Here is a 27,638-nt window from a genome sequence, read left to right on the forward strand (position 1 = left end):
TAATGACAACGGCCGAGTTGCGTTTGCATGCTTCTTAGTAAACACAGAAACTGGCGAACGGCGGTCTTTCGAATCAGCTTTGACCGCGACTCTGGAAGACTTGGAGTTGAGCTTTTCTCTGAGAAAAGAACAAAGAACGGCACTGAAGTCATTCTTAAGAAGGGAAGATGTGTTCGGAGTTTAGCCGACCGGATACAGCGAATGTTTAATCTGTCAACGAGCTCTGCTTCACCTTCGTTGCTCTGGTTGGTTGTAGCGCTATCCTATCGCGTGCAGAGGGAGTTTGAAAGACAACCGTTTATCCGCCCCTCAGATTGAGCCGTCAATGGTGAGTTTCCAGACCAAACATCTTGATGTGGGTCTGGCTTGTCAGGCTAACATATCAGTACTTTAAGAGTGTGAATTAGTACCTTAAAGGAGCATAGTAGTAAAGGTACGTACCTTTTCGGTTTTGTACCTTAGGGTACCGTCCCAGTGACAGCACTGTACCTTTTTTTCTGAGAGTGTATATATATATATATTAAACAGACACTTTAACAGAAATATATTCCTAGAACAGTAAGTGTGCGATGACATCCATGACGAACATTGTGGATAGAGAAACTGTACAACTATAAATCAAAGACAGATGTGTCCTACATATCTCAGCCCTAAAAACTATAGAATGCAGTTCATGAAATAGGAAAATAGGTTTGAGAATGTTCTTATCGGAATGATTAATGAGTTTAAAGAATGCAAACACAAATGCTTTAGGTTATGTAGGTCAGTGTGAGCTGCAGGTCCTCCTCATGACGGAGCGTCGATCTGCTGATCGTGAAGACTTCATCCTGTCAGTCAAAGTGCTGGCCTCATCACATCCTCAGCCACAGACTCACACCCTGTCAGCAAAAACAATCAACAACCTTTCCATTTGATACACACTAATATAAAAGTAGTAAATACAATAAAACTCCCTGATTATGCTTTTATTGTGAATTGATTGTACTTTGCTGATGTGTGTTGATGGTTGTCAGCATATATGAAGACTTCGGATGCAAAAGCCTCTAAGTCCGTCTGATGTTTTTCTTTAAAATAAGCATTTTTGTCAGCCTCCTATGTATAGGAGAACTACTTCTGAAAGGGCTAGGCTGGGATTCAGTGGGTTTGAAGTGAACTCATTTTTGACCGAGGTGGCTTTTAGACACTTTTGCATTGGAAGTCTTCACTCAAAAAAATGGTTCAGGCCCTTCATAGATACAACACATTTAAATTATTTTCACTTTACTTAAACATATCTAATTTAGATAAAATTGAATTTAATTGTGTTCAGTCAACCTAATATATTTGAAACTGATTAATTAATTTGTGTTAAAACTACATCAAATATTTGAGTTGATATAACTGGGCAGTGGATCTGTAGTTCCCAGCATGCTTTGCAAGGGACTAAATTATGAGAGTAAATGTAGGGATTAAAGTGTTAATTTATGGTTTTCTGTAAAGGGAAAGATGTTGTTTGTTAATGTTAGTGTTTAATGTTCAGTTATGTTGGACATTTGGAGGAGTTTCTGTAATGTTTTTGAATTCTGTGGTTACCATTTTGCTGAAGAGTGGCTCCTGGGGTTAGGCCGTGGTCATTACATCACCCTTTACTTAAATTTTCATTATATACATTGTGTATGATGGTGAAAGTAGGAAAAGTTCAAAAAAGTCATGTTATAAGTATAAAAATATAACTTAAACTGTATTTGATAAAATTGAATTGGACCAAAATATCACTCGTTCCATTTCATTGCATGAATTAGATTTTTATAATTTGGGGCTGCACATATTTATTGGATGGAAAACCTCCCCTCAATTAAATTGAGTTTGTCCAATGAGTTATTTTTTTGAGTATATATATATATATATATATATATATATATATATATATATATATATATATATATATATATATATATATATATATATATATATACACGTAGATGCCTAGTTAGCGACTGTTCAGGGGATGCTATATGTTAGCCATCCACTATTTTCAAACAACAAAACCCATGAGAAATCCTGTCCTCCCTGTGAAATAGTGTCCGCTTAGGACCCAACGTGGTAACTGTTTTAAATGCCTGATCAAAAGCTGTTATCACGATGTTTCGTTTAATGGCTAATAAATATGAATTTATTAAGTACACACTAACGATATTTATTTATAATATGTAATTGATTGCTATAATGGGAGCAATAACATGCCTAACCTATTGTACATTATTTTCAGTTGATAAACTAAGTAATAATACCAATACAAAATCATAGTAATGTACCTATAAATAATAAAGAAGAATAAAAAAACAATTATATATGGTGCACACAATAAATACAACAGTTTTATTTTATTTTATTGTATAAATATTAAAAGCGGGACTAGGGCTTTTAAGATGTAGGGTAAGTGTAAACGTGGTGTATAAACTAAATTAATCAGGTAGCTGTATATGCTAGAACGTACGGTATTAAAAAAACATTAAAGCAGCACTAGGTAACTTTTCAACCTTCATAATATATTTTTTAAGACTCTTGTGATGATAAATCGACTTACAATAGGTTGAATGACACGTCTGCCATAGCCTGATGGGGTCTGTATCGTTTTTAATCTTACTTTTAAACTTCGGGTTTCGGGTAGTAACCCGAGAAAAAGAAAAGAACTACAAAATTCGACTGCTTTACGGCATATACGTCACTTCCACCAACACACACACTTCCTTACATTCGGACGTGCGAGCCCAACTTTGTTCGTCGGATAATATAGTCATGTCCGAAGCAGCAGAGACAAATAAGAAAGAAAAGGTTTTGTTGGAGGAAAGCAATAAGAGGAAACGAAAAAGTGATGTGATTAAAGGCAGGACGAGGATCAACATGTGACCAGCGTTTGCTCGTCGGCGTGAGCTGAAGGAGGCGTGCCCGACCGATGCGGTCCTGCTTGTTACGGTGAGCTACCACTCAAACATTGAACTGAAGTATCATATAGATTCTGTAAAACGGTAACCAATAGACTACTATAATGACGCTGGCTTGTAAACGTGAGCATCGTGATTATTTGGCGTTTGAAAAAAATAAAACCCATGAAATTATATTCATATGACATGCTGAAGCACATGCCACTGACTGTACCTGGGATGAAGACATTTCACACGCGCCGCCAGAAGAACTGTTCAGGGGAACTGTTAGTGCTGCACCGACCCGCGGGATGCTTTTAGGAAGTTATTTGGCCCGCACCGCACCACTGTATATATTTTTACAACCCGCCGCGCACCCGCGACCATTAAATAGACATACGGGGTCCGCGGGTTATGGGACGACCCGCGCATCACTAGTTCAGGGCTATCAGGCTGTCATGTCAACAAATGCACGCTCGATGGCATCCCCTGATGTAGGATGACAGCTTACGACAGTAGTGGAGGACATAATTTTTTCCAAACTGTAGGGGGACCCCGAGAGCAAAAGTAGCCAAGTGGGGCTTTAAGAACGAGATATGCTTGATTTCACAACTTTCTAGCTTTGGTTATTTACTAGTAGGCCTATGAAACATTATTTGCAAGATGTTAAACACTATTTTAACGTGATTTTCTAAAAATTGTAATCGGGCACTGCAGATTACCCATGAAAAGTTCTTTTAGCCAATAAAATCGCTCTGGGGTCCTAAGCGGACACGATTTCACAGGGGGACAGGATTTCACATGACACCTGTTGGAAACACTTTGTAAATATTCAAAAGCAAGTTGCCTGTGTGTATGCAACCATATCTTCTTTAACTACTCTTAAATTTCGTTCAAGTTTAATTTAAGCACTTCAAATGTTTGTTAATACATAGTTTAGGGTGACCATATTTTGATTACCAAAAACCAGGACACTCGGCCCAGCAATGAGATAGCTACTCAAATGATACTCAAAGTTTACTTAAAGATCCCTTATTAATTTCAGTAAAGTATGCCTCCTCTGTATGGATAGAAAATTGTTAAAGTACAAAATACATAATAATATATCTATAACTAAAATATCTATGTCCTTGGAAAACAGGACGTTTGGTCACCCTTTTGAATTCTGTGTCTGAAATTCAAGAGCCATGAAGCCCTGTAATTAACTAATTGGCAAACTAACACACTATATAGAACGCATTAGCTAACACTACATAAAAAAATAGGCTAACTGTAGTTAAGAACCTGCAATATTGAGATAATACGTCGGCTTTATAGTAGTAACTAAACTAGTAACAATTATAGCACTTTGAGATTCTTATGAATGAAAAGTTTTATAGCCTAAATAGAATATATTTATATATTTATTTATTTATTTAAAAACACAAAAAACACATTCTCCTCTGTGAAAGGTTATCACATTTATTCTGGATTTTTTCCCCCAAAGGTTTTCCAGAGGCTGCGTGGTGTTGTTGTTTTTGTGTGTGTTTTTTGGTAAATGTAAATGATGACAGCGTCTTAGGTATTGACCGTTCCAAGATGGCGGCGCGTCTACGTGCCTGGAGCGGTCGGATAAGGCATGGTTGTTGTCAGATCTCATGATTGAGCTCTTGCTGACATCTAGCGGTGTTTAAATGCACTACATCAGTGTGACGCTTACGTAGCCGTGATGTCACCATGCTGTTTTGCTATTCAAATAGTAGGCTATTTAGGCTATAATTATAATTATGTTAAATTTAGGGCTGTGTTCTGGTAGTACTTGTGTGGATAAGCAGATCCACTGATAACCTTGGACTTCCGGTGGCTTATTATTGCTCTGAAACGAAATTTGCCAATTTTACGTCTCTCCTACGTCACTGCATTCCCATGATGCAATGCAAATGTAAGCGAAATATTTTTTTAATGCTATTTTTGTGCTTATTTACACATTTTAGACAAACCACTCGATTGATTATCGTATTGGTGTCGTCTTCGATTTTCGTTTGGTTAGCTTATCGTAAGATGTCATTTGGTTACCATCTGTGTAAAGGAGGGCATGTTTAAGGTACTACTGACAGCCTTCCAGTTCATCTTTAGCTTTGCGCAGTGGCAGTATCGTAGCCTATGAGGTTTATCCGAGGCGCGATTATTGCTAATTGAAAACTTTACCCAATACCCCGCCGTGACGACTTGAAATATAGTCGGCACTGGCAATTTTTGACGGTCTTCACGGAGACTGATATACTTGTGAAAAACAGATGAATAGTTCTATTATCAACATATAACAGAAGCATGCTGAGAGTACTTTGCTTGGAGAATTATCGATTATAAACACCCTGAAACAAAACACTCACCTAGACATAAGGAGGTTAGATCTAAGAAAGAGAAATTCAGAATTTGGTCCGTCTTTGCTAAAATCACGTGATCTATGACGTCCGAAGCTTCGCTGAAACCACGTGACTGCTTCAGTCAACCCAATTCGTATACTATCCATGTTAGTACTCGAAAATAGAATTAGTATGTCCCAAATCGTCACGTCGGCAAATCATAGTATGTTGGCCGAGGATTCGATTACAATTACAAACGCAGACAAAAAGTGTTAAAAAACGACAAACATGGAGGATGTGCGCATAGACATAATATACGTAGACGCCCCATAGACTTACGCTGCCTATTGGAGCGGACGTATCAGCGCGGCGCCATCTTGGATGGGTCTCCAATGCGCCGCCCCCTGCATTTGAGGAAGATGTATTCTCAACTACAATGATCATAACTCCCCGAGTTTTTACCGGATTTTCACACGGTTTGGTTTGTTACAAACTGCAGAGACTTAGTTATGATACAGGACGCTGTCACACATTGAAAAATTCTGCTTTCATGTAGAAAGACTTTGTATTACGAGCTTTAACTAAGACATGGTAGACTATGACATATTGATAAATGTATAAATGAATTAATTTTAAATTTTAATAAAGAAACCAGTTTGATTGTTAATTTGAATTAATTTTTCTCACACAGGCATATTGATAAATGTATACATTTATGAATTTTATATTTTAATAAAGAAACAAGTTTGATTTTTCACTTAGATTTATTTCTCACACACACACACACACACACACACACACACACACACACACACACACCTTCTGTAACACATACAAGCTCCCATATACTGTACCAGCTCAGAATTTTTTTTTTTTTTTAAAGGCCTAAAGTAAACGTTATAACTCCAGGTCATTCCAGCATCTTCCATTACCCTGTCAGGCTTGCAACTGGGACTGGGGAGCTAAAATCCTTTAAAAAGAACTGTTTTGCACAGCTTGCGTATGCTTGCACTCTGTAACTCCAGGGTAGTTAATGTTGCGATGTGTTCCAGCCTTACTTTGTGAAATAGGCCTACAGACACCACAAATGACAAGCATGAAATGATAATGATGTATAAATTGTAAAATAACCTAAATTATTGTCCAATCTTACTTGTGAAATGTAATCCCATGCGATCTGGTATCAATATTGCGTTATTGCAACCGTAAGCTGCACAAAATACAGGCATAATCGCTCGCTCTCCATAGACTCTGAATGCTAGCGTTGAGTGGAGAGACCCAACCAATATGGCGGCGACGCTGGATCACGCTCCAGCACATCATGGGGCGTCTACGTATATGATGTCTATGGATGTGCGAGTCAGACGGTTAAGTAGAGAGGTTTAGATAAAGGGGTTTGAGTGACCAACTATCAGTATTTAACCTGACAAAAATATATTTATTCAGTGATGTCCACATTATATTATAAGAACTAGTAGCCTATGTCCCGAAGCTTGCATACTTTTCTGCTACACACTCAAAAGTATATACTTTTTCTTCACAAAAACTGTAAACAATATCACAACAGATATCCGTAACGGATCCACTTAAGTCATGAGCTCTGAACCCAAGTGCAGTTTATTTCAAAATACAAGTGAGCTAATAAATTAATAATAATCATAACTTGACATAAACATATCAATTAACTTGACTTGGTATGGCGTGACATCGACATGAAACTCAGCAGCAGCAGGAAACAGCATAACATGACAACAACGCTCAACCAGGAAACATGGGGACGACAATAAATACACTGAGTCGACGACTAAGCCAATGAGAAACGTCTGATCGAAACGAAACAATGAACAAATGGGACAATAGAAAACTATATCATGGCATGTCCGCATGAAGTGGAATCACATGACATGGAAAACATTACGACACAAAACCAAACAAAAACATGTCAAAATGTTGTCCCTAAACATAAAAATGGTCTAGTTTCAACCAAGATAGTAATAGTTACGAGAATAGAAATACCTGATGATGAATTTACATACTACTACTTCTACTAACAATAAAATACATACAATGAGGGTTTTTTTTTATTATAAAAACTGGAAATTAGTAATCACAGAAAATTATAATAATAGTTAAGTATATAAAATAGCCTAATACACATTTCTGTAGCTTTTTGTAAAGTAAATTCCATTGCAGTTGAATATAGTCGTTTTTCCCCATCTTCCTCTTTATTTGTTCATTTATTTCCTCCTCTCATACTTCCTAATTTTAGGGCGCCGTAAGTCTGATGTCCATTCATCTTCATTTACACGAGACCTGTGCAGATGACCTATGACCTGCACATATGACCTGTGACCTGATACCTATTGCCAGCAGAACTGCGTTCTGTATTAAATTAAAGGATGTAGTTTACCAGGGACGGACTGGGGCTAAAAAACAGCCCTGGACTTTCTCCCAGATAGGCCCATCATCCGGCCATTCTCCCCTAGCCGTGTCCAACAGACACTGTGCTATGGTGAATGTACTCTCATCTTTCTCAGTTTTTGTTTTGTTTTGTTTGTTTGTTGTTGTTTTTTGTTGTTGCACGTAGCTGTATATAAGTGATCGTATCAGTGCCCCTGCGGACGGATGTTGATATCAGGGGCATTTCTAGGATTTTCCTTTTAGGGGGGCTTAGCCACCAGTGAGGGTAGCCTATGGAAAAAAATTGTTGACACTTAAGGGTCCAAATTGCGTTAATAACTAGTAGCTTACTAACATGCATCCCCATAGGACATTGGCTGTTAATAATTACGTATAAAGCTAATATTAATAACTTATTGCATGGCCATATTGTAGTCTACATGCATTAATCTTACCCAGTAATGTTGACAGGTTTATAATCTATAATCCAAAATTTTAGGGGGGTTGGGGGGCATGCTCCCCCGATAATTTTTTTTATTTCTATGATCTACATTATGTGCATTTTAAGATGTTCTGAAGGCCAAAAAAATAGATAACAGCTTGAAAACCATAGCACTGGGCAGTAGATTTTTTGTCTTTCTTATCTCCACATCTCTCTTTTTCTCTGTTTTATCTTGCCCTGTCTCTTCCCCTCATAACGCTAAGCTTAGACTGATATAGTTTTTGGACTTTTCCAGAACGCACAGATTGCCAATCCGTCCCTGTAGTTTACCCTGCATTTTAATGTATGTATGCATTTGGATTATTGGATATCATATATTGGATATGATTCTATATTTAAAATAATGCATTACAAAAAACAAAAGACGGTGAAATATGAAAACACACATACCTTTAGTGCAAACTGTAAAAGGCCCTCACTCTCACTGGCTGATGCTCTCACGTGCACATGCATGTTACAGTGGCGAATGTAAAAAATAATTACAGGTGCACTATGTAGTATTTTTGCAGTAAAATATCCAAAAACCACCAGGCCAGTGTTATATATTTTGTTCAGTTGAGTTCTTACAATATCTTAAATGTTTCCAACAAGGGAAGTTTATATGGACAGACCCATGCTCCTAATTTTGACCGAGGGAGTGAGTCTACTTCATTATGTACACTTCAGGCAGCTTCATATACCACAATGCAACGCGATTGTTACGTCACCGCATATCGCGTTTAATTAACCCCACCACAAACAACTCAATGATATTTAAAAAAAGATTTAAAACAACCTAAATATACCTATATACATATAGAATGATGCATTAAACAATTTCGTAAAGAAAAAAACTAAACAAAAATTCAACTCCATTCCAAGTGATCAAGGGCTTAGGGCGTTCCAGTTCAGTACAGTTTCCGCCAGTGGTGGACACTCATGCAACGTAAGCAATGACGCACATCCAAGTGAAAGAGACGGAGGGAAGGTAGCGAGTGAAGGGCATGATAAAAAACGAACTGGAACGCAGCACAAGGAGCCGGGACGTCTGAAGGCGTCGCATGTATATTGTGTCATATCTGCGTTAGGCCTACTCTTGATTTCCGTATCAGATTTATTTGGCAGTAACGCTTTACACTCAGCAGTGTGAACAAGGGTCACAGCAGCCGCTGAGCGAACGCACAGAGTAACGTCATAATATTTTAAACAGACTTAAATGTGTCTAATATGATAAACAGGGCAGCGTTACCTCATACTCATGACTGGAAAAGCAGAAATGGCACCGGTGACTCTGTCCCGTCATAATAAAAGTCCCGGTGCTCGCGAGTCGTGTGTGTTTGGGTAACAAGCGCTCCAGCGGCCGTGCTCAGGTCCTCAACACTCGGTCCTGCTCTGCTTCACACTACAGTAATGTTAATAACCGCATTCATCAACATGATTTCTGCCCCAGTCCTATCCCGAGTCTTTCCCACCGGCTGTGAGGTGAAGATCACGTCCCAAGATTCTGAGCTCAAACTCGCCGTCATCAAACTACGGCTTTGTTTTGAATAGGCGCCCTCTAGCGGACGGAAAAATGACAAAGTGTTGCTTTAATTTAAACATAGAAACTGCAGTGCGCACACATAAACAGCCTTTCTGTTCAAGAAAATTAACACATTGTTTTCTCAAAATAAAATGACAAAAGAGAATCAACTCTTTATTGGCACAACAATGTATTTTATGAAAATGACAACAGTGTGAATCCAGTAAACAGAAACGGACTATTTGAAGGATCCTCTTTGTTGGCATCAGTGACTTTACAGTCCTGTAGATTTTAAACAATACTATACAAATCTGACACTTAAAGGTTAAGTAAGCGATTTCTGAAAAACACTGTTGAAAGTGTATCAGATCAGACCTAGTCTCACGTAGCCACAGCTTCAGACTGATGGCAGAAGGTGAACAGAGGGTGAGGCAGAGGGTGTTTGACTGACATGTAACCCAATCACGGTTCGTTTTGTTCCACGTCATATTTAGGGGCGTGAAAATGTAAATTTTATGTCACTACAATAACAGACTAGCATACATCTCTATATTATTCATTCAAGAACACTGTGCAAGTAAATCCAGCGTTTAGTTGATCTTGAGAAGCGCTCATTGACACAGTTGTAAACACAACAGCAATCTTCTTCCACAAGGGAGTTTGGCGTCACAGCATTTGTTTCTAGGCAGACCGTTTAAAAACGCAACACTCGTCACGCAGAATAAAGTGTCCCAATTCACCAACTTATACTATGAACTAAAAGTATGTACTCTTTTGTGAAGAAACAGAACATACTTTTGAGTATACAAGCTTTGAGACTACCATAACGGACTCTGGGCGCATCCAGTCACCGTTTAAACTGCCCTGTCAGTCATCGTCACATCTCCTACCGCATCGGAGAGGAATGGAGCCGCTCGTTGAGCTGTCATTCATCGGTCTTTAATGCAGAGACTCTCCTCATGTGTTTGAAGTTTAAATATAATGATGCATTTAAAAGTTAATGGCCAAACGTATCATTACAAAAGTGCTCAATAGAGTGCCGAAGTCATGACGTCACTTTGTAGGCCAACCCGGAAGTTAGCGGCGCATGGGTTCCCTCGATCAAAAGCCTGTGCATTTTCCCCATAGACTTTTGGACAATCGCAAAAAATAAGATCTGTGTTCAACAAAGAGTTATGACCCTTACACGTTTTGTCTATCAAGATAATCTTTACAAGTGAATCCAAAATGTCTACCGTTTGAAGCCTAAATAAAGCCGTCAGATATAAAATGCTAACGGTAGGCTATAAACGGACTACAGCACACAGTCGCGGATCTACGTCATCATCAAGCGTCCTCAAACTTTATTTAAAAAACACGTTCGCTCATTATGATCTGCGCTGTGTATGAACACGTATCCACTTCTTCATGAGAAATATTGCCCATTCGTTTTTTCCAAAAATGTTAGAAACTAATTGAGTTTATGCGTGCCTCTCTGAGATTCGTTTTCTCGTTTGTTAATGTTTTATTTATTCGTTTATTATTTTGTTAGTTTATATAAACCTTAATATTATTTTCTTTGTGATTAAGATTAGGCTATTTTGCCTCATCATCACGCCCCAAATAGACTTTAAAGATTATCTTTCACTGTATTATGTTTGACTGTATGTTTGCTAATGCGCCAGAAGAAAAAAAACGTGTTTTTACCACCTCAGAAGCACTAACGACGTAAGCTATAACTTAGCCGTATCAATTTACAATCGTATGTCATTTTCCTTAGACGACTGATCATATATCGAGGAGAGAACCACTATAAATCTGGACATGTAGAACAGCGCAGCTTTCATTCGACGACTTGTTGTTCCATCTCAGGACAAAACAAAACACTACAGTCTCTCCACAGAAATGAAGAACTGGTAATCGGTTACCTATCACATATTTCTATGTACAACAATATTTGGAAACACTACTATTTGAAAGGACTAAATATATAACTTCATGTATATTAACTGAAAGGTAAACTTCTAAGAACGTGACGCTGAAACGCAAGCTAGTTTTTTATTTTTATTAAACATTTACTTACAGAATTCAAAAGTGAATGAAACGCGGGCTGGTGAGATTTCCTGTTTGTCACGATGACGTCTACAGTCCCGGCCAAAGAATGTAGTCCCTTTTAGCAACTTGTTAGCAACCGCCGTTTTTAAGACACAATAAAGTTTAAAAAAATAAATAACAAGCAGGTTAGAACTAGTGTGTTTTATATCATAGATCAAAACGTGAAAATATTTAGAGGCTTTGTTAACCTTATTTCAGGCGATTTAGCAAAACCCCATTCAAAAAACCAATAGACTTTAGAGCGAGGGAACCGGAAGTGCTAAAATGCTAACTCACTACCGCGTTTTAGCCTACAAAGTGATGTCATGACTTCGGCACTCTATGCTGCTGCAGGTGAAATATAATGAGGATAACACTGAATAAATATCTTTTCTTCAGGTTAAATACTGATAATTGATCACTCAAGCCTTTAAACTCTCTACTTAACCACTGGACTCGCACATGCATCATGTTTGTATTTTTTTTTTTTTTTTTTACTTATCCATTTGTAGTTCTAATCGAATCCTCGTCCAACTCACAGTGGGTTGTGGGCATGGGCGTCGGAACCATTGTGTGTGGGTGGGACAAGACCCACCCACTTTTTAAGACCAATGATATTGGACCCACTCACTTTTATCGTCTCTAATTCAGCACGTCTGCTTACATTGACTACCCCTTAACCGAGAAACTTATTAAGAAACGTATTATTAAACATGTTAAACGCTTTATTTCCCCTTTTCCGATATTTGCTCTTTTTTATTGAAAATAAATACCTTTCCAATCGATTTGCGTCAAAACTTGATGCCATGCGTCTTACCCCTACTCTATAGCCACATTAAGTAATTCAGTGATTTCTGTCATTTTGTCTGGCCCAATCAATCGTTTAGTAAAGGGCACTTTTTCTGTCTGGACACGGAGCATAAAAAACATGCAACTTGTTATCATTATCTGTGAAACTGTTGATTTCTATGGCAGTTAAATGAATATAGCCTTTTTTTTAGACTATATTGGTATTGACTGGTTTGAGGTCTTTTTTGGAAAAGGATATGATCTCAAACGCACCATAATGCAGGAAATCACATCTATGAAACCTTTTTTTTTTCTCTGGGGGGAGAACCCCCTGACCCCCCACAAAACAATTTCCCCACCTATTATATTTTGCCGTAGCCGCTACGGACCCACCCACTTTTGATTAGCTTCCGACACCCATGGTTGTGGGTAATAGTGTGCATCGATCCGCACTTCGATTTCTGACCTGATATAGTAGACCATCCGGGTATCTTTGGAATACTCTGTTCAGCACACCACGATTTGGGACATACTAATTCTATGTTCAAATACTATTTAGTATGGATAGTATGCGAATTGAGACGCAAGGATACTGTAAAATTCAACCAATCAGATGATGACTTTAAAGCTCTAGATCAGACCTTAGCTAATCAGAGAAGTGTTGGTTTAGATAAGCCAATCAGCTGTAGGGGGCGTGTCCATTCATGATGGGGGAGGAGAGAGAAAGAGCAAAAGGGAGATTTAAAGAAATACTGAGATAGCTGAGAGACATTACGAAAGAGAAAATGTCAGAGGAATATCACTGGAAAAAGAAGGGCTATGATCAGGCAAGAGCTTTAGGAACCACATGAATATCAGAAAAGGTTTCTAGCGCTGTAGAGACCTGACAAACGGATGCCAGGTTGTGTTGTTTCTGCTCTATATACGCGAGTAACATTGGTTTTGCTAAGTTTCACTGAACCAAGATATGCTGTTGTTGTAATGGAAGCTATAGTCTAATCAGTATATATTTTTCTTATACTCGTACACTGTGTTTTTTGTTTTTTTGTTCGTCCTTGTCATTCATTCATCATTGCTTTATTTTTCACATGGCATTGTTCTGCTTTGCTTCATATGTGATTGTTCATCTATTCTTGCATTGCTTGTTTGTCTATTTTAGCAATGAAGGGAGGGTTGTGTTTCTCAGGAATCGGATACTGCACCTTTAAATACACGTGTTAAAGGATGTGCTGCAGGCTACACCCAACCAATATTCAAAGCAATTCAGTCCTATTTTACATAAAGCATGCACATGCAGCAGTCCTAATTTTCACATCCTTAAACATCCTATATATATTCCTTTCTTATATATTATATATTCCAGGCTGGGAGTTTTTAAAAGCCTCAGGAATCTTTTGCAGGTGTTTAGAGTTAATTAGTTGATTCAGATGATTAGTGAAGGGGGGGATTTTGAAATCCACTGCCGCTTCAATATACCTGTATATATTTATCTCCTAATTAACTTCATAATCAAAACTTTAATTAATATTTATCTTCCTATATTACCTATATTATTATAATGATTCTATCCAGTTATGATTTTATTTAGTTTCTTGTTTTCTAAAGTGTGTATTTGGTCTCTGAGGAGTGACTGAGGGTCTGGCCTAGAGATGTGTAATGTGTCACTAAACACTGGCAACAAGGTCGTGTGTTTAGATTTGCGAGGTATCACACACCCCTAACATGTCAGGAGTGCAGTAACAGCGTTTGCTCACTTATAACCTTCCAGATATGAAATATGGATTTGTCTTTCATTTAATTTATTATGTTTTATTCCTTTTATATTTCCTTTTACTGAAACACTAAAGACTCAAGATGAATATTGCCTGTACTATTGTGTGGCCCTCTCACTAAAAGAAAGCACATGTTATCAGTATGTTTTGGTAAGAACTGGTTAGAACTGGAGCTTAATCAGCTCCAACCTTGGAGAGACTGTGTATCTGTGTATGTGCGCAATATTCTATGCTACAGATCAGAATGGTGTACAATGGGCACCCTAAGAGATGGGTGGACTTGTTGTTCTGGGCAAGCTGGCGCCTGCTGCAGATCTGGAAGGTCACTGCGGGCCTAATTCTGGGGTGAAAGCATCAACAATTGACACGTCAGTGGAAACCTGCATCAGGTTAACTGACTCGAGTAGAAATTTACCATGACTGTGCATTGTCTCAGAGCCAATCAGAACCATCCACACTGCAGTAATGACGTGGATAAGACCTTGAAAACGGTATAACTTTTGGGACAATTGTATGTACAATAGGCAGGGGTGGTAAGTACTCAAGTAAAAATACTTTGATACTTTACTTAAGTATTTTTTTCGGGGATCTGTACTTTACTTGAGTATATTTTATTTGCATCTACTTTTACTCTTACTCCACTACAATATTAAAGGCAAAGTGTACTTTTTACTCCAATACATTTCCCCATGCCCGCTCCAAGTATTAAGTATTTATTACACTTGATTTCCAAACCGGTCTGGTCGGTCATGGATGATCCAGTCGGGTATAGACTTGGAAAAGCTGACAAGTCAGGTTTGCCACACTAACTTTAGCTCAGTCTCTCCCCAACTTTTTTATTTTGCGGCACACTATTTACTATGAAACCATCGGTAACATTTTACAATACAGGTGCACTATTATAATTCATGCCTAACTAATGCACAGATAACCATGAGTTAATGTATTACTAATGAAGAACTAAACCATTTATTAATGATTACTGCATCAGCAACTAATGAACATTCTCTATGATTAATAGATTAAGTAATATATGAATTGCTATTAATTAAATGACATCATTAATTCCCTAATAACATATTACATTAACTAATGATGTAAATTCATGTATTCAAAGCCATGCATTCCAACTCTCAGTTGTCTGTTTAATTAATCATTAATCATAACAATTGGCAAAATTATATCATAACTTTTTTGTTGAGGCACATGACTATTAACTAATTGTTACGTAATATGTCATTGTGGTTATGGCTTTTGAATTAATTTTGAATTAGTTAATAGTATCTTGCTCCTCATCTGTTTGATGGAGCTAATGTTATGGAACATGTCTATTTTAAGTTTAACCCCTATACTGCGTTAAGGTGCTTCATTGTCTCCTATTAATTGCAAATCTAACAAATTCTTATTTGTAGTATCTAATCTTAACATTTGTTCAATTAAAGCATTGCATATCAGTCCCAAAAGATTGTATCTGCTTATTGATATTTACAGTTAATTTGAATATTTACTTTTTACTTTCGGTACTTGAGTACCTTTTAAATCTGATACTTTTGTACTTTTACTCAAGTGATGTTTGAATGGAGGACTTTCTACTTTTACTGGAGTATTTTTTTATGTAGGTATATATACTTTCACTCGAGTATAACTTTTGAGTACTTTTACCACCTCTGACAATAGGGTGAGGCAACGAGACAGTGAGAGAGGGAGCGCGGCCTACGAACTCCTTGTGAGACTTGAAGCTGGCTTCTGCTTTTAAAACTGCAAACTATTCTTAAGTAAATTTTTCTTTAATTAATTGCAATCCTGAATCTGCCTTCATTTCTTCACTACTGGTCCTGGGTCATAAGCTGTTAACCCCTAACATTAGGTTAATAGCTCGTTTAGAGAACCTTTTCATGTTATGCTAATTTTTTGAGAGTTTGGGGTTTTCATGAGCTGTATGCCAAAATCATCAGTATTAAAACAATAAAAGACCCGAAATATTTCAGTTGGTGTGCAATGAATCTAAAATATGAAAGTTTCATTTGTATCATTACATTATGGAAAATAATGACCTTTATCACTATATGCTAATGTTTTGAGAAGGATCTGTATATATCAATAGCTCAAGGGAAAGTTGATTTCTCAATTCATCAACCCTTTAAAGGAAAACTCAAAGTCAAAACCAGAATATTCTGCAACATACATGTGAACTCCTTCAATTGTTTAAAAAAAAAAAAAAGTCCCAGGATGTATGAAGTTGGTTGAGTGAATGGTTCAGTGTGAACAGATCGAGAATCTACACAAAGAATTCAAGTTAGTTTAACATGATTTGAGCACATATGTATCTTTCTTCCATTGGTCACAATAAGGAATCAGCAGATGTGTCCAAGCCTTTGATTGATAGAGTAAATTAAAGAAATCGAATGAATGATTAATAAGGTGAGTAACAGCATATTTCACCTGAAGTGTTTCTTAGTATTTCATGCATTTCAGATGGTTCTTGAAAAAATGGTGGCTCATTTTTGCCTCTGAATCACTTTTGGGAGGATGCCTGTAGGAACCGTACTTGTCTGTGTAACCGTGTTTTTGGTGACCAATTTTTAAACCTTTGCAGGTGACAACTAATAAATCTCCAAGTCCGTCAACGAAGAATTCTGAAAATAAAAATAAAGGTTCTTTATTGGCATTGACGGTTCCATAACAAACCTTCAACATTCATGGAACCTTTCGATTGCACAAAAGGTTCTTTATAGTGAAAAATATATATATAATATACAAATTCAGAAGGTTATTAATACATGATGTCTGCTTTGGGCCAATCAGGAAGACGAATAAAGATAACCAGATTACTCTGCTTTATAGTAAGTTTTTTAATAGTTTTCTATTTAAATATGCACTAAATGATCATCTTTGACAAGTCCTGAAGCGTTTTCAATGGTTGAGCTTGAGACCCAGCCTTCTTTTCCATTCATCATTTACCGGTAAAGTCATTCGGATAATTTTATGGCACTTTTCCAGTATTGCTGTGTGAAAGGGGCTATTCTCATGCTGAGAAAAGCCGATTTTTACATATTCTTATTTGACATGCAATAACTCAGGAAATAAATAAGATGGAAAAACAAAGGAGGACTTTTCTTTGTTGTGAAGTTCCCCTACATGTGAGCTGCATTAGGATAAAATGTTGTGGTGATTGCATAAACTAATCAAAAGTTACAGCATTTGGAACAATGGGCATTTAAAAAAGTTGTTCCTCCGTGAGTAAATATCTGGTGATTGACGCAATGGATCAAGTTTGATTTTTGACTAATTCGGGAGCATCTGCTGTAAATGTTGTGCCATTTTCTATGATTTGGATGTTTTCAATCAACACTCTGAAGTCCACCTACCAGTGTGAGCCACTCTTTTGAGGAACGGGTCAAAACCGACCCTACGCACAGCATCTGTCCGGCCCAAGAAGTAGTTGACAACTCCATCTGCGAAGAAGCAGCCGTCAAAACCTGGCAGAGGCGCGTGAGTTTTATAGACACGCGTGATACAGCCGCCTTCCTCGCTGCTCCCTTCCTCATATTCCAACTTAAAGAAGAATTTGTTTGTTTCTACCTGACCGCCAACCTGAGAGAGAGAGAGAGAGAGAGAGAGAGAGAGAGAGAGAGAGAGAGAGAGAGTATAGAGAATATATTAATTAATAATAACTACAGAACAGAATGTCTTTCGCAAACATAATAATACGATTTCTTTCCAGGACAACTCTAAAAGATTGGCATGGTAATGAGTGTTAATGTATTTGGTCTTGGCAGAATAGATCTGCTACGTTGCTTCATGATGTAATGTTGAGCTGCAAGCTCATTGGCTGCTGATGCTATAGCAACCAACAGCTGCACTATGTAAATAACGATGTGATCGCTAACAAACTGAGTTGTAATTATTAGTGCTGTTAAATCGAGAGTTCATGTTTACATAATATATGTGTGTACCGTCTGTAACTCATAACTAATTTAAGAAGTAAATATTTGCATATATGTCTATTAATTGTGATGACATCACAATTAATTAGATATAAAATATACTTTTTTTTTTAAAGAAGTTAACCTTGCAAGCATACTAGGATAACCTTGTACCGCAAGCATACTAAGCAGCAAAAGTGTTTTCAGAATTGATGATAAAAATGAATTTTTCTTGAGCACCAAAACATCATATTAGAACGATGTCAGAAGGATCATGTGACACTGAAGATGGGCGCATTGATCACAGGAATAAATAATAATATTACTGAGAAGAAGAAGGAGAAGGAGAATGAGATGATGATGAGGAAGGAGGAGAATGAGAAGGAGAATGAGAAGATGAAGAAGGAGGTGGAGGAAGAAGAAGGAGAATGAGAAGGAGAAGGAGGAGGAGGAGAAAGGAGAATGAAAAGAAGAAGATGAAGGAGGAGGAAGGAGAATGAGAAGATGATGAAGAAGGAGGAGAAGAAGGAGAAGGAGGAAGAAGGAGAATGAGAAGATGAAGAAGGAGGAGGAGAAGAAGGAGAAGAAGAAGATGGAGGAGGAGGAGGAGGAAGAAGGAGAATGAGAAGATGAAGAAGGAGGAGGAGAAGAAGAATGAGGAGAAGAAGAAGAATGAGGAGAAGAAGAAGAAGGAGAAGAAGAAGAAGGAGAAGAGGAAGAAGAAGACAGTACATTTACAGTAAAATTTTACTTCCATAACTTTTCATACTTTCATTACTTTCCCTTTAAAACAAGACCAAGACCAAACTTTCCAAAGCATCTTTGAATTACAACCATTTAAGTCTGGAATAGTGCATTTTACATTTATTCTGAAAAGGGGGGAGGGGGGTTAAGGGGTGAAAACGTACCACATCTAGTTCAGGAACGGCTTCCATAATGTTCACAAAGCTCTCAATATGAGTCTCATTCAGGAACACAAAGTCATCATCCACCCACAGAAAGTACTTAGTGGTGACTTGTGACACTGCCAGATTTCTGCCTGCAAACCAGCCCTGAAAGGCCAAACAATACATTTAAAATTTTATAATTCATGCAAATTACAACAACATTCAGTTTAAACAACCTGATGTTTACCTGTGCCGGGGGCATTAAATAGTGTTCTATGTGGTCACCGACCACCTTCTCAGGTTTCAGACTGTCATCAGCAATAATGATCTTTATTTTTGGGTAGAGCCAACGGATACTCTTGATGAGGATGTCTAGTTCTTTATATCTCAAAAATGCTTTAATCAGAACCGTCACCTGGGAGTTTATGTCTAGAGAGAGAGAGAGAGAGAGAGAGAGAGAGAGAGAGAGAGAGAGAGAGAGAGAGAGAGAGAGAGAGAGAGAGAGCGAGAGAGAGAGAGAGAGAATTATGTGTCCATAATAGGAGTGTCACATAATAGAAATTCTGTGATTAGATCTGTAATGTAACCGGTTCTACTAGACTTTCTTGATTTGAATGAGGGTTTCCATCATGGAAGGCGGATGCGCTAACAAGGATCTCTTGTGATCAGGGGAGTAAAGTTTACACGCTTTCACTGACCCATGTCTCTGACGCTCAGCCCTCTAAACTCACTCCTATTAGGGTCACGACTCCAAATTTAAGCGGTTCTACTCGACTCACTGTGAACAGGATTCAAAATGTGGCCTCCAGCATAGAAGGCAGGTGCGCTATCAAGGATGCAGCCTCTTGATATCGGGGGAGTTAAAGTTTACATGCAAACCTGTGTCCTCACTTCCCTAAACTTCACTTCCATCCGGGTCATGGCACCAAATGTAACGGAACTACTAGACTCGCTCCGAGTGGGATTTGAACTGAGGTTTTCAGCGTGGAAGGCGGGTGCGCTAACAAGGACGCTAAAGACCACAGTCTCTTGAAATCAGAGGAGTTAGGGTTACATGCAAACCTATGTCCTCATCCCCGTAAACCTCCCATCTGGGTCACGGCACCAAACGTAACTGTGCCTCCTCAACCTGCTCTGAGTGGGATTTGAACTGGGGTCTTTGGCGTGGGAGGCACGCACGCTAACAAGGATGCTAAAGACAGCACAAGAGCGTACAGATAAAATGCAATAAATGCTATCAAGTTATTCTATCTCGAGTAGAGATGCCTGGTGTTTGTTCAATGATGTGAAATACTTCTGAGGGAATTAAACCAAAGCATTATAATGATAAACTCGGCTTAGGCCTTTCAGAACGATTAAACCAACTTTTGAGGTGTTGTGTGATGTGATTTGGTCCTCTGGTAAGTCTAGTTATCCAATCACATTCTGTTTTGAGGCATAGTCATGTGGGTTTTTTGGATTTATTCATCATATATTATACGTATATCTTTTTATCAGATTAAAAAATGTGCAGTCTCAATTGAGTGCACATGTATTTTTATGTGCAATTTTAGAATTTATGTGAATTTTGACGTAATAACTACTGTTAATTAAAAGTATATGTATTAAAGGAAATGTATGTAGGATTGTGGATCCCCTCTCCTATAGCTCTGCAGCTGTGGTAACTAGAGCAGATCTGGCAACCCGGATGCCGAAACACTACTGACTTCGTGATTGGTCAATAGGTGCAGGGTGGAGCTTCAGGCCGAAACACAACATGACATCATCAACATCAGTTGAGGGCTGCAACAACAACTTTTAAATGACAATATCCTGGCCGGACTACTGCTGTCAGTGATATAAGTATTTGAAATGAACATGTTTTCTTTACGTCTAGTGACATATCAGGGCCATTTTATGATTCATTAAAATACATTTCTTAAATACAGTTCCTTTAAAAATCATGAAATCATTAATTGAAATGTTTGGAAATCAAATTAAATAAAGTTTAAGCTGCAGTACTAAAAAGACTTTAACTTAAATTACAATTAAAACTCAGAGGTGCAAGTATTAATAAACGTGTTAAAAGTATGTTAACACTTGAGCTCACCTGTCCCCGGGTCAAACAGAACAGGAACTGACAAACGTCTGATCTCAATCGGGAATATGACCTCATGGTTTTCAAAAGAGAAGTACACTAAAGACAATGGTGGAATGTAAAATCAATGTTTAAATGGAAATGAGCAAGTACATTAGTTTTAAGTTTTAAAAAAGTATCATCAAAGTGGTCCAAATGACTCTAGCACTATATTCCAAGTAATTTTGAAAACTTGCTTGTCCATGTCAATGGGGTCTAATGTTGTTTTGGACCATAACATTCTTTGAAACATTTCCTTTTGTGTTCAGCAAAAAAAAAAAAGGTTTAGAATGACATGAGGGTGAATGATGACTGAATGTAGGTGAACTATCCCTTTAGGTTATGTACCGAGGTCTTGGGTCTTGATGTGGTAGACTGTGCTGGTGTAGGCCACTCTGCTCAGCAGCTCATTGAGCTTTCGGAGGCTGCTGGATGAGACGCTCAGATGTTTCTCATTTTGACCTTCCACCTGCTCACCCTCCTGAGCATCCAGCACTGAGAGCAGCCCTTTCTGCACACTTAGAGACACCTGGAGAGGTTTCAGATCCTATGAGCTCATTTTATTCTCTTTAACAAGATGACATGTCATGATGACTTCTTTTTTTTTTTAAATCCACTCACATTAAAAATGCTTGATCAAAAATTCACAAACCACCGAATAAAAGACGGAAACAGTAGACTCCATACAAAGACCGTCTGAAACAAACCAATGATTGAGATGAAAAACCCCCACCACCTTTAGCAAGAAAACCATATTCATCAGGACAAACCTTGTAAACCGCTCTGTTTTGTGCTTGCAGTGCTAGACCTTTAATGATGATACATTAATTAATGTAGATATAAATGCATTAATAGATCATATGTAATTAGTTTATCCTTAACAACAATAGCAACACATAAATAAATACTCATTTTTATTTGTATACTGTTCACTAATGGTTCATTCTTTTTTTAATTGATTCATTCGATCAATATTACAGTACATTATTATTATTATTATTATTGTAATTACAAAATAAAATGCATTTCTGTAAAATGTAATGTATTGCTATGAAGGTGAAGCTGAATTTCAGTGTCACATGATCCTTCAGAAAACAAGCTGATTTGATGCTTAATTATTATTCATTTATTAAAGGTGCTCTAGAATGAGTTGAAACAATGTTTTATTATCCTCTGATATCTACATAGAGGGTATGTGGCTTATTTAAGAGCAAAAATTGTCCAGATACAGTTTTACAGGTCCATTTACAACCCTAGAAATTGTCCCTAGGATGTAATGCTCTGTTTTTGCCTTATTTGGAAGAGTCATGAATATTAATGTTGAGCTCTGCTCTGATTGGCTTATTTCAGCAGCTCACAGCAGTTCAGATGTTTAGCAAAGTGACTCCTGAGTCCTGACAGAACACAGACCGACTGAATGACACTAGGCAGAACATCTCAAATGGAGATCGCTAAAATGCAGCTTACTTGTTTATTGTTTTTTTCAGATCATCCGCGCGCAAGAAAGTGTCATGGATCGGTATGGAACAAAGGACTCAAACGCAGGAGAAATAATTATTTATTAAATAAACAATAACTAAACATAAAACAAAAACCCACGAAAGGGAAAACATACACTAGAAATACACAAACTCAACATACCAATGAGTGGAAACAGGAAACGGGAGACGTAGACAATACAACGATCTGACAAAGACTCACAAACACCAGGAGCTTATAAAAGGGAACAAATGAGGCAGGGAACACAGGTGGGAGATATCAAACACTAATTAGATAACAAGGGAGGAGGGATCAGACAATGACAGAAGCACACATGGTTGCTTGCAACCCGTTCTCACTCCCAAGGCGTCAAAATCCGAAGCATAGATAAGTGCCTTCCGCGTCACAATTAAGACGCTAAAGGTGCCCCTGGGCGTCATTTTGCGACGCGCTGGGTGCTCCATTCATTACAATGATAAACCTTTGGCGTCATAAACAGACGCATTTAATTATTTGCGTTTATAAAAGCAGACATGATTTTATTAATATTTAAAGGCTACTTTTATATTTTGGAGCAACTAACTCCACTCCTACCCTAAACCTACCCATATCTAAACAATATAAAACACATAACAGGCAAATAAATGTACAGTCACAGGTATTTATTGCAAAAACTGACCAAAGCAGTATAAAAGTATTAACTCATGTTGCATTCCAAGTCTTCTGAAGTCATACGATATCTTCATGTGAAGAACTGAGTTGATCTTGATGTTTTAATCGCTGAAATGATGATCCCGCTGCCCCGTGAACGAACTCATTCATTTCTCATTCAAATAATTCAAAAGACTCCTGAGCATGACGCAATCGGTCACAAGACACACGAGAGCCAATGACATTTTACAATCAATGCTGACGTAATGACGCAATCGGTCACAAGACACACGAGAGCCAATGACATTTTACAATCAATGCTGACGTAATGACGCAATTGGTCACAAGACATACGAGAGCCAATGACATTTCACTATGAAATCTCACGTAACGGGCGCCAATATTTGAAATTTGATTGTGTTTGTTGATGATCTTCTGCGGATGGAGATGCTGATCGCTTTTGGGGATTTTCTTCATACAAATCAATCGTTTGGCCTCGGAAAACTTGGATTATTTAACTTTTTTGAATAACTCGTGGATGCAGACGTTTGTTATATCCTGTGTTTTATATCATGTTCACACAAATGGGTAGGTTTAGGGATGGGATGGGGTTGGGTTACATGTTAAGCATGTCTAAATAGCGTAAATAAAATCAATGTAAATAAAATTATGCTTGCTGATTAAATTGAAAAACACACTCCAACATGTCATAATGGCAAAATCATAAACTAATACAATTTCACCATGACGATAACATTAATACCCAGTGCGTCTGTGTATGACGCCAAAGGTTTCTCACTGAAATGAATGGAGCACCCAGCGCGTCGAAAAATGACGCCTTGGGGCACCTTTAGCGTCTTTGTTGTGACGCGGAAGGCACTTGACCATGCTTCGGTTTTTGACGCCTTGGGAGTGAGAATGGGTTGTTGCTTGAGATGGGCCGAACAAACAAACTATTTTGAATTAAATTGTTGTGGTATCCGATTATAATAAACCTCAACCATGACTGTTGACATATGAAAAGTCCTCACGTCCCCTGCACAGCCTGTGTGTCAATAAAAGCTGCCGTTTTTGCAGTCCCGATGATTCGGCTGCGTCAGTTCCGCCTGCCAATGAACATGTTCGGACAGATGCAAATGTTGGGGGCGTGCATATAAATGATCCCCAACGCTTGCGTCACAGTTGGCCTTATGTTGAGAATGACTTAATTTTCCGTGGTGTATTTCAAGGCCGTGTTAAGCCTTTGCGGGGCCCTGGGCTAAGCTTTTGCAGATTAGACTTTAAATTACATGAATCTGTGGTGAAATAACCAGATTTTCACTTCAATGCATGTTTATTTTAATGCGAACAACGTTCTATTACTTTAATTCAGCGCGTCCAGCACAAAATAGACTCGGTGTAGAAACGATCGATGCGCTGCCACCGTCATATTTTCTTACATTTTCGTTCGACATGTAAAGGTGACGATGTACTGAGTGTCCGCTGTGACTCGATTCGGGTGTGACGATGCTCAACGTATGCATAATTACCTCGATCCAAAAAAAAAAAAAAAAAAAAAAGGATAACGCAAAAGAGATTTGTTTCGGGGGCCCCCTGGTGTTCGGAGTCCTGGGCTGCAGCCCATATTGGCCATTAGGATTACGCGGCCCTGGTGTTTTTCATGCACGAGATTTACATTAGAAGTATGAGGCAATGGTGTTTGAGACTCACAGTATGTGATGTCCATGTACTGAACTCTTATTACTTCACTATGGCTAGGTTAATTCAACATTTCATTCTAGGCAACCTTTAATAATATTTCTTATCATTATCAATGTTAAACAGAGTTTCAGGATTCTAAAAAGAGTAGAAAGTTCAAAAGAGCAGCATTTATTTTTTTATTTTATTTTATTTTTTAAATAAAATGTCTTTATCGTCACCTTAGATTAATTTAACGCGTCTGTGATGAATAAAATTATTTATGCATTTTCTTTCTCATTTACTCTAAACTTATGAATGGTAAATGTATCACTTCTCACAAAAACAAAGCAGCATGACATTAACATTGATATTAATAATCATACATTTTTCTTGAGCAACAAATCCTCATATTATAATGATTTCTGAAGGGTCATGTGACACTAAAGACTGGAGTAATGGTGATGAAAATTCAGCTTTGATCACAGAAATAAATTTCATTTTAAAATATATTCACATAGAAAACATTTCACATTTTTACTGCATTTATGAACAAATAAATACAACCTTGGTGAGCAGAAGAAAACATGTCAAAGATTGTCATTATTCCAAAGCTTTGACTGGTACTCTCTGTAACCTGACGTGTTTGAGAAAGCTCAGATCATCAGAAATCAGACTCACCAGGAATGAGTGTTTTATTCATGGGCGTCACTCTGAATCCTCTGATTGGATACTGGAGTGGGGTGTTGGCAGGGGCGAGAATAAGAACATCATTTTCTTTCCCTGTCCTGGGAGACACATGCCACTATTTTTGTTAACCCTCTAAGGGACATTGTCATTTATAAATTAAATATAAATGTCAATTAAAATACAATATGCCTAATTATTCCAATTTTTATTCAATCCCGACTTTATACCTCGCAATTCCGACTTTATAACAGAATTCCGACGTAATATCTTGCAATTTCGACCATATAATTCACAATTTCGACTTTATAACTCACAATTCCGACTTCATAACTAACAAATCATACGTTATATCTTGCAATTATAAACTGTAAATTCATTAATGTTCTTCAAGCTGTGTTTAGGTTGTGACTGATTTTGTCCCCCCACTGAAAAGATAAGATAAATTGTGAAGAACCTGATCTGGTGTTGTCTGAACTCTTCTGCCCGCCGTTTCTGTAAATCGCCCAGTTCCTCATTTGGCACAAACCGGTTTGCAGGCTCAGTGTTTTGGCAGGTACATGGTGTTGGATTGTCATTGTAAAAAGGCCCTATACTGAGAGACAATATATTATATATATTATATAACAAAGGTACAGGTTCTGTTTGGACATCAAAGTGAAATAAATCTACTTACTTTGTTTTTGGGAACTCTGTAATCTCTGGATTCTTGAGAGCTTGAAAGCTTGAGTTTCTTGTATGAGTGAAAAAAGCACATTTGAATGCAATTTACATAGACTTGCAAAGCAGGAGGGAATCGTTTCAAATTTCCATTACCTATTAGAGATAACTATCATAAAAATTGTATTTGTAATATGGTCCCTGGTTCATTCACATCAGGCAACTTCAAGCAGGGGTTTTCAAATTTGCAAAAATAAAACTGTCAAAATGTATTTTTAACGGTAACAATTAAAGTGCGCCATTATGGATTGTAATTTTATTTATTTTTTTAATCTGAAAGTGCACTGTTTAGATAATCTCTCAAAAGAGTTGACTGTGAATCAATAAAAAAAATAAGATTAGATAGATAGATAGATAGATAGATAGATAGATAGATAGATAGATAGATAGATAGATAGATAGATAGATAGATAGATAGATAGATAGATACCTTGTTTGCATAGACACAAATATGAAGTAATATATCATTTAAACATCTGGACATCTTTTCTAAACGTCTTTTCAGAATGACAGAACTTTATACTTCAAGAAATTTTAACTTTCACTATAACTATAACTATTTTCTTCTACTGAAAATGCCCATTTCCTGCTCTTCAGACATTGATAGAATTTAATAGTAAGTACAAAGTAGAATCAGAGGCTTGAAAAAGACCTTCATGATTATAGGCTCAGCTATGTATAAAATGTATCTGCTATGTATAAAATGTATCTAGGCTATGTATAAAATGTATATTATTAAAAGTAATTAAAATTAATATTCTAAAAAGCCTGGCTTTTTGATACCCAACAAGATTACTTTTTTACTGCGATTACTTCTGCCTTACCGTTCAGTAGCCCAATCTATCCGAAGTCGTAAATCTGAACCTGACTGAACATATTCGGTTACATAACAATAAAAGGTTTTCATTTTCAGGTAGAGAGTGTAAATCAAACGATACAGTGAAACATACCTTATCGGAGCTGAGGTTTTACTCCAAGAGCCCACGTAAGTATACAAGCACGTTGTTAGTAAACCCGTCAAAAGAAAGACGATAAATACAGTTTTAAGGATTCCGTTCATGCTTAGGTCTGTCACGATTCAAACAACGTTATGAATATGTATTTATTTATGCATAAAAGGTCTAAAACGTTTATGCATCAAAACGATTTGTTGAAACTTCAAATCACGCAAACAGGTGTCAAAATAAATCCATGTTCGTTACCTGATGAA

The 27,638-nt window shown here is 37.5% G+C and overlaps 1 protein-coding gene and 1 non-coding gene across 3 annotated transcripts; one reads left to right on the top strand and one right to left on the bottom strand.

Moving 5' to 3' along the window:
• Positions 1-548: 548 nt before the first annotated feature.
• LOC137064859 (beta-1,4 N-acetylgalactosaminyltransferase 2) lies at positions 549-27,624 on the bottom strand. 2 transcript variants are annotated; one of them, XM_067436392.1, is made up of 11 exons: positions 27,379-27,624; positions 26,385-26,441; positions 26,166-26,303; positions 25,703-25,809; positions 21,985-22,022; positions 21,563-21,743; positions 21,188-21,274; positions 19,346-19,527; positions 19,120-19,263; positions 17,654-17,879; positions 549-878 (listed from the first exon to the last, which is right to left on the bottom strand). In XM_067436392.1, exons 1-11 carry the CDS (start codon positions 27,486-27,488, stop codon positions 835-837), a joined length of 1,314 nt encoding a protein of 437 aa, XP_067292493.1. In that variant the 5' UTR covers positions 27,489-27,624; the 3' UTR covers positions 549-834. The 2 variants fall into 2 exon arrangements, with proteins under 2 accessions (XP_067292493.1, XP_067292492.1); XM_067436391.1 differs by lacking the exon at positions 549-878 and adding an exon at positions 16,099-16,921.
• Positions 5,017-5,157, top strand: LOC137065603 (U4 spliceosomal RNA). Its single transcript, XR_010901671.1, has one exon. It is a non-coding gene; the product is annotated as a U4 spliceosomal RNA (small nuclear RNA).
• Positions 27,625-27,638: the final 14 nt, after the last annotated feature.

The sequence above is a fragment of the Pseudorasbora parva genome, chromosome 25 (assembly GCF_024679245.1).
Source record: "Pseudorasbora parva isolate DD20220531a chromosome 25, ASM2467924v1, whole genome shotgun sequence".
Classification (NCBI taxonomy): domain Eukaryota; kingdom Metazoa; phylum Chordata; class Actinopteri; order Cypriniformes; family Gobionidae; genus Pseudorasbora; species Pseudorasbora parva.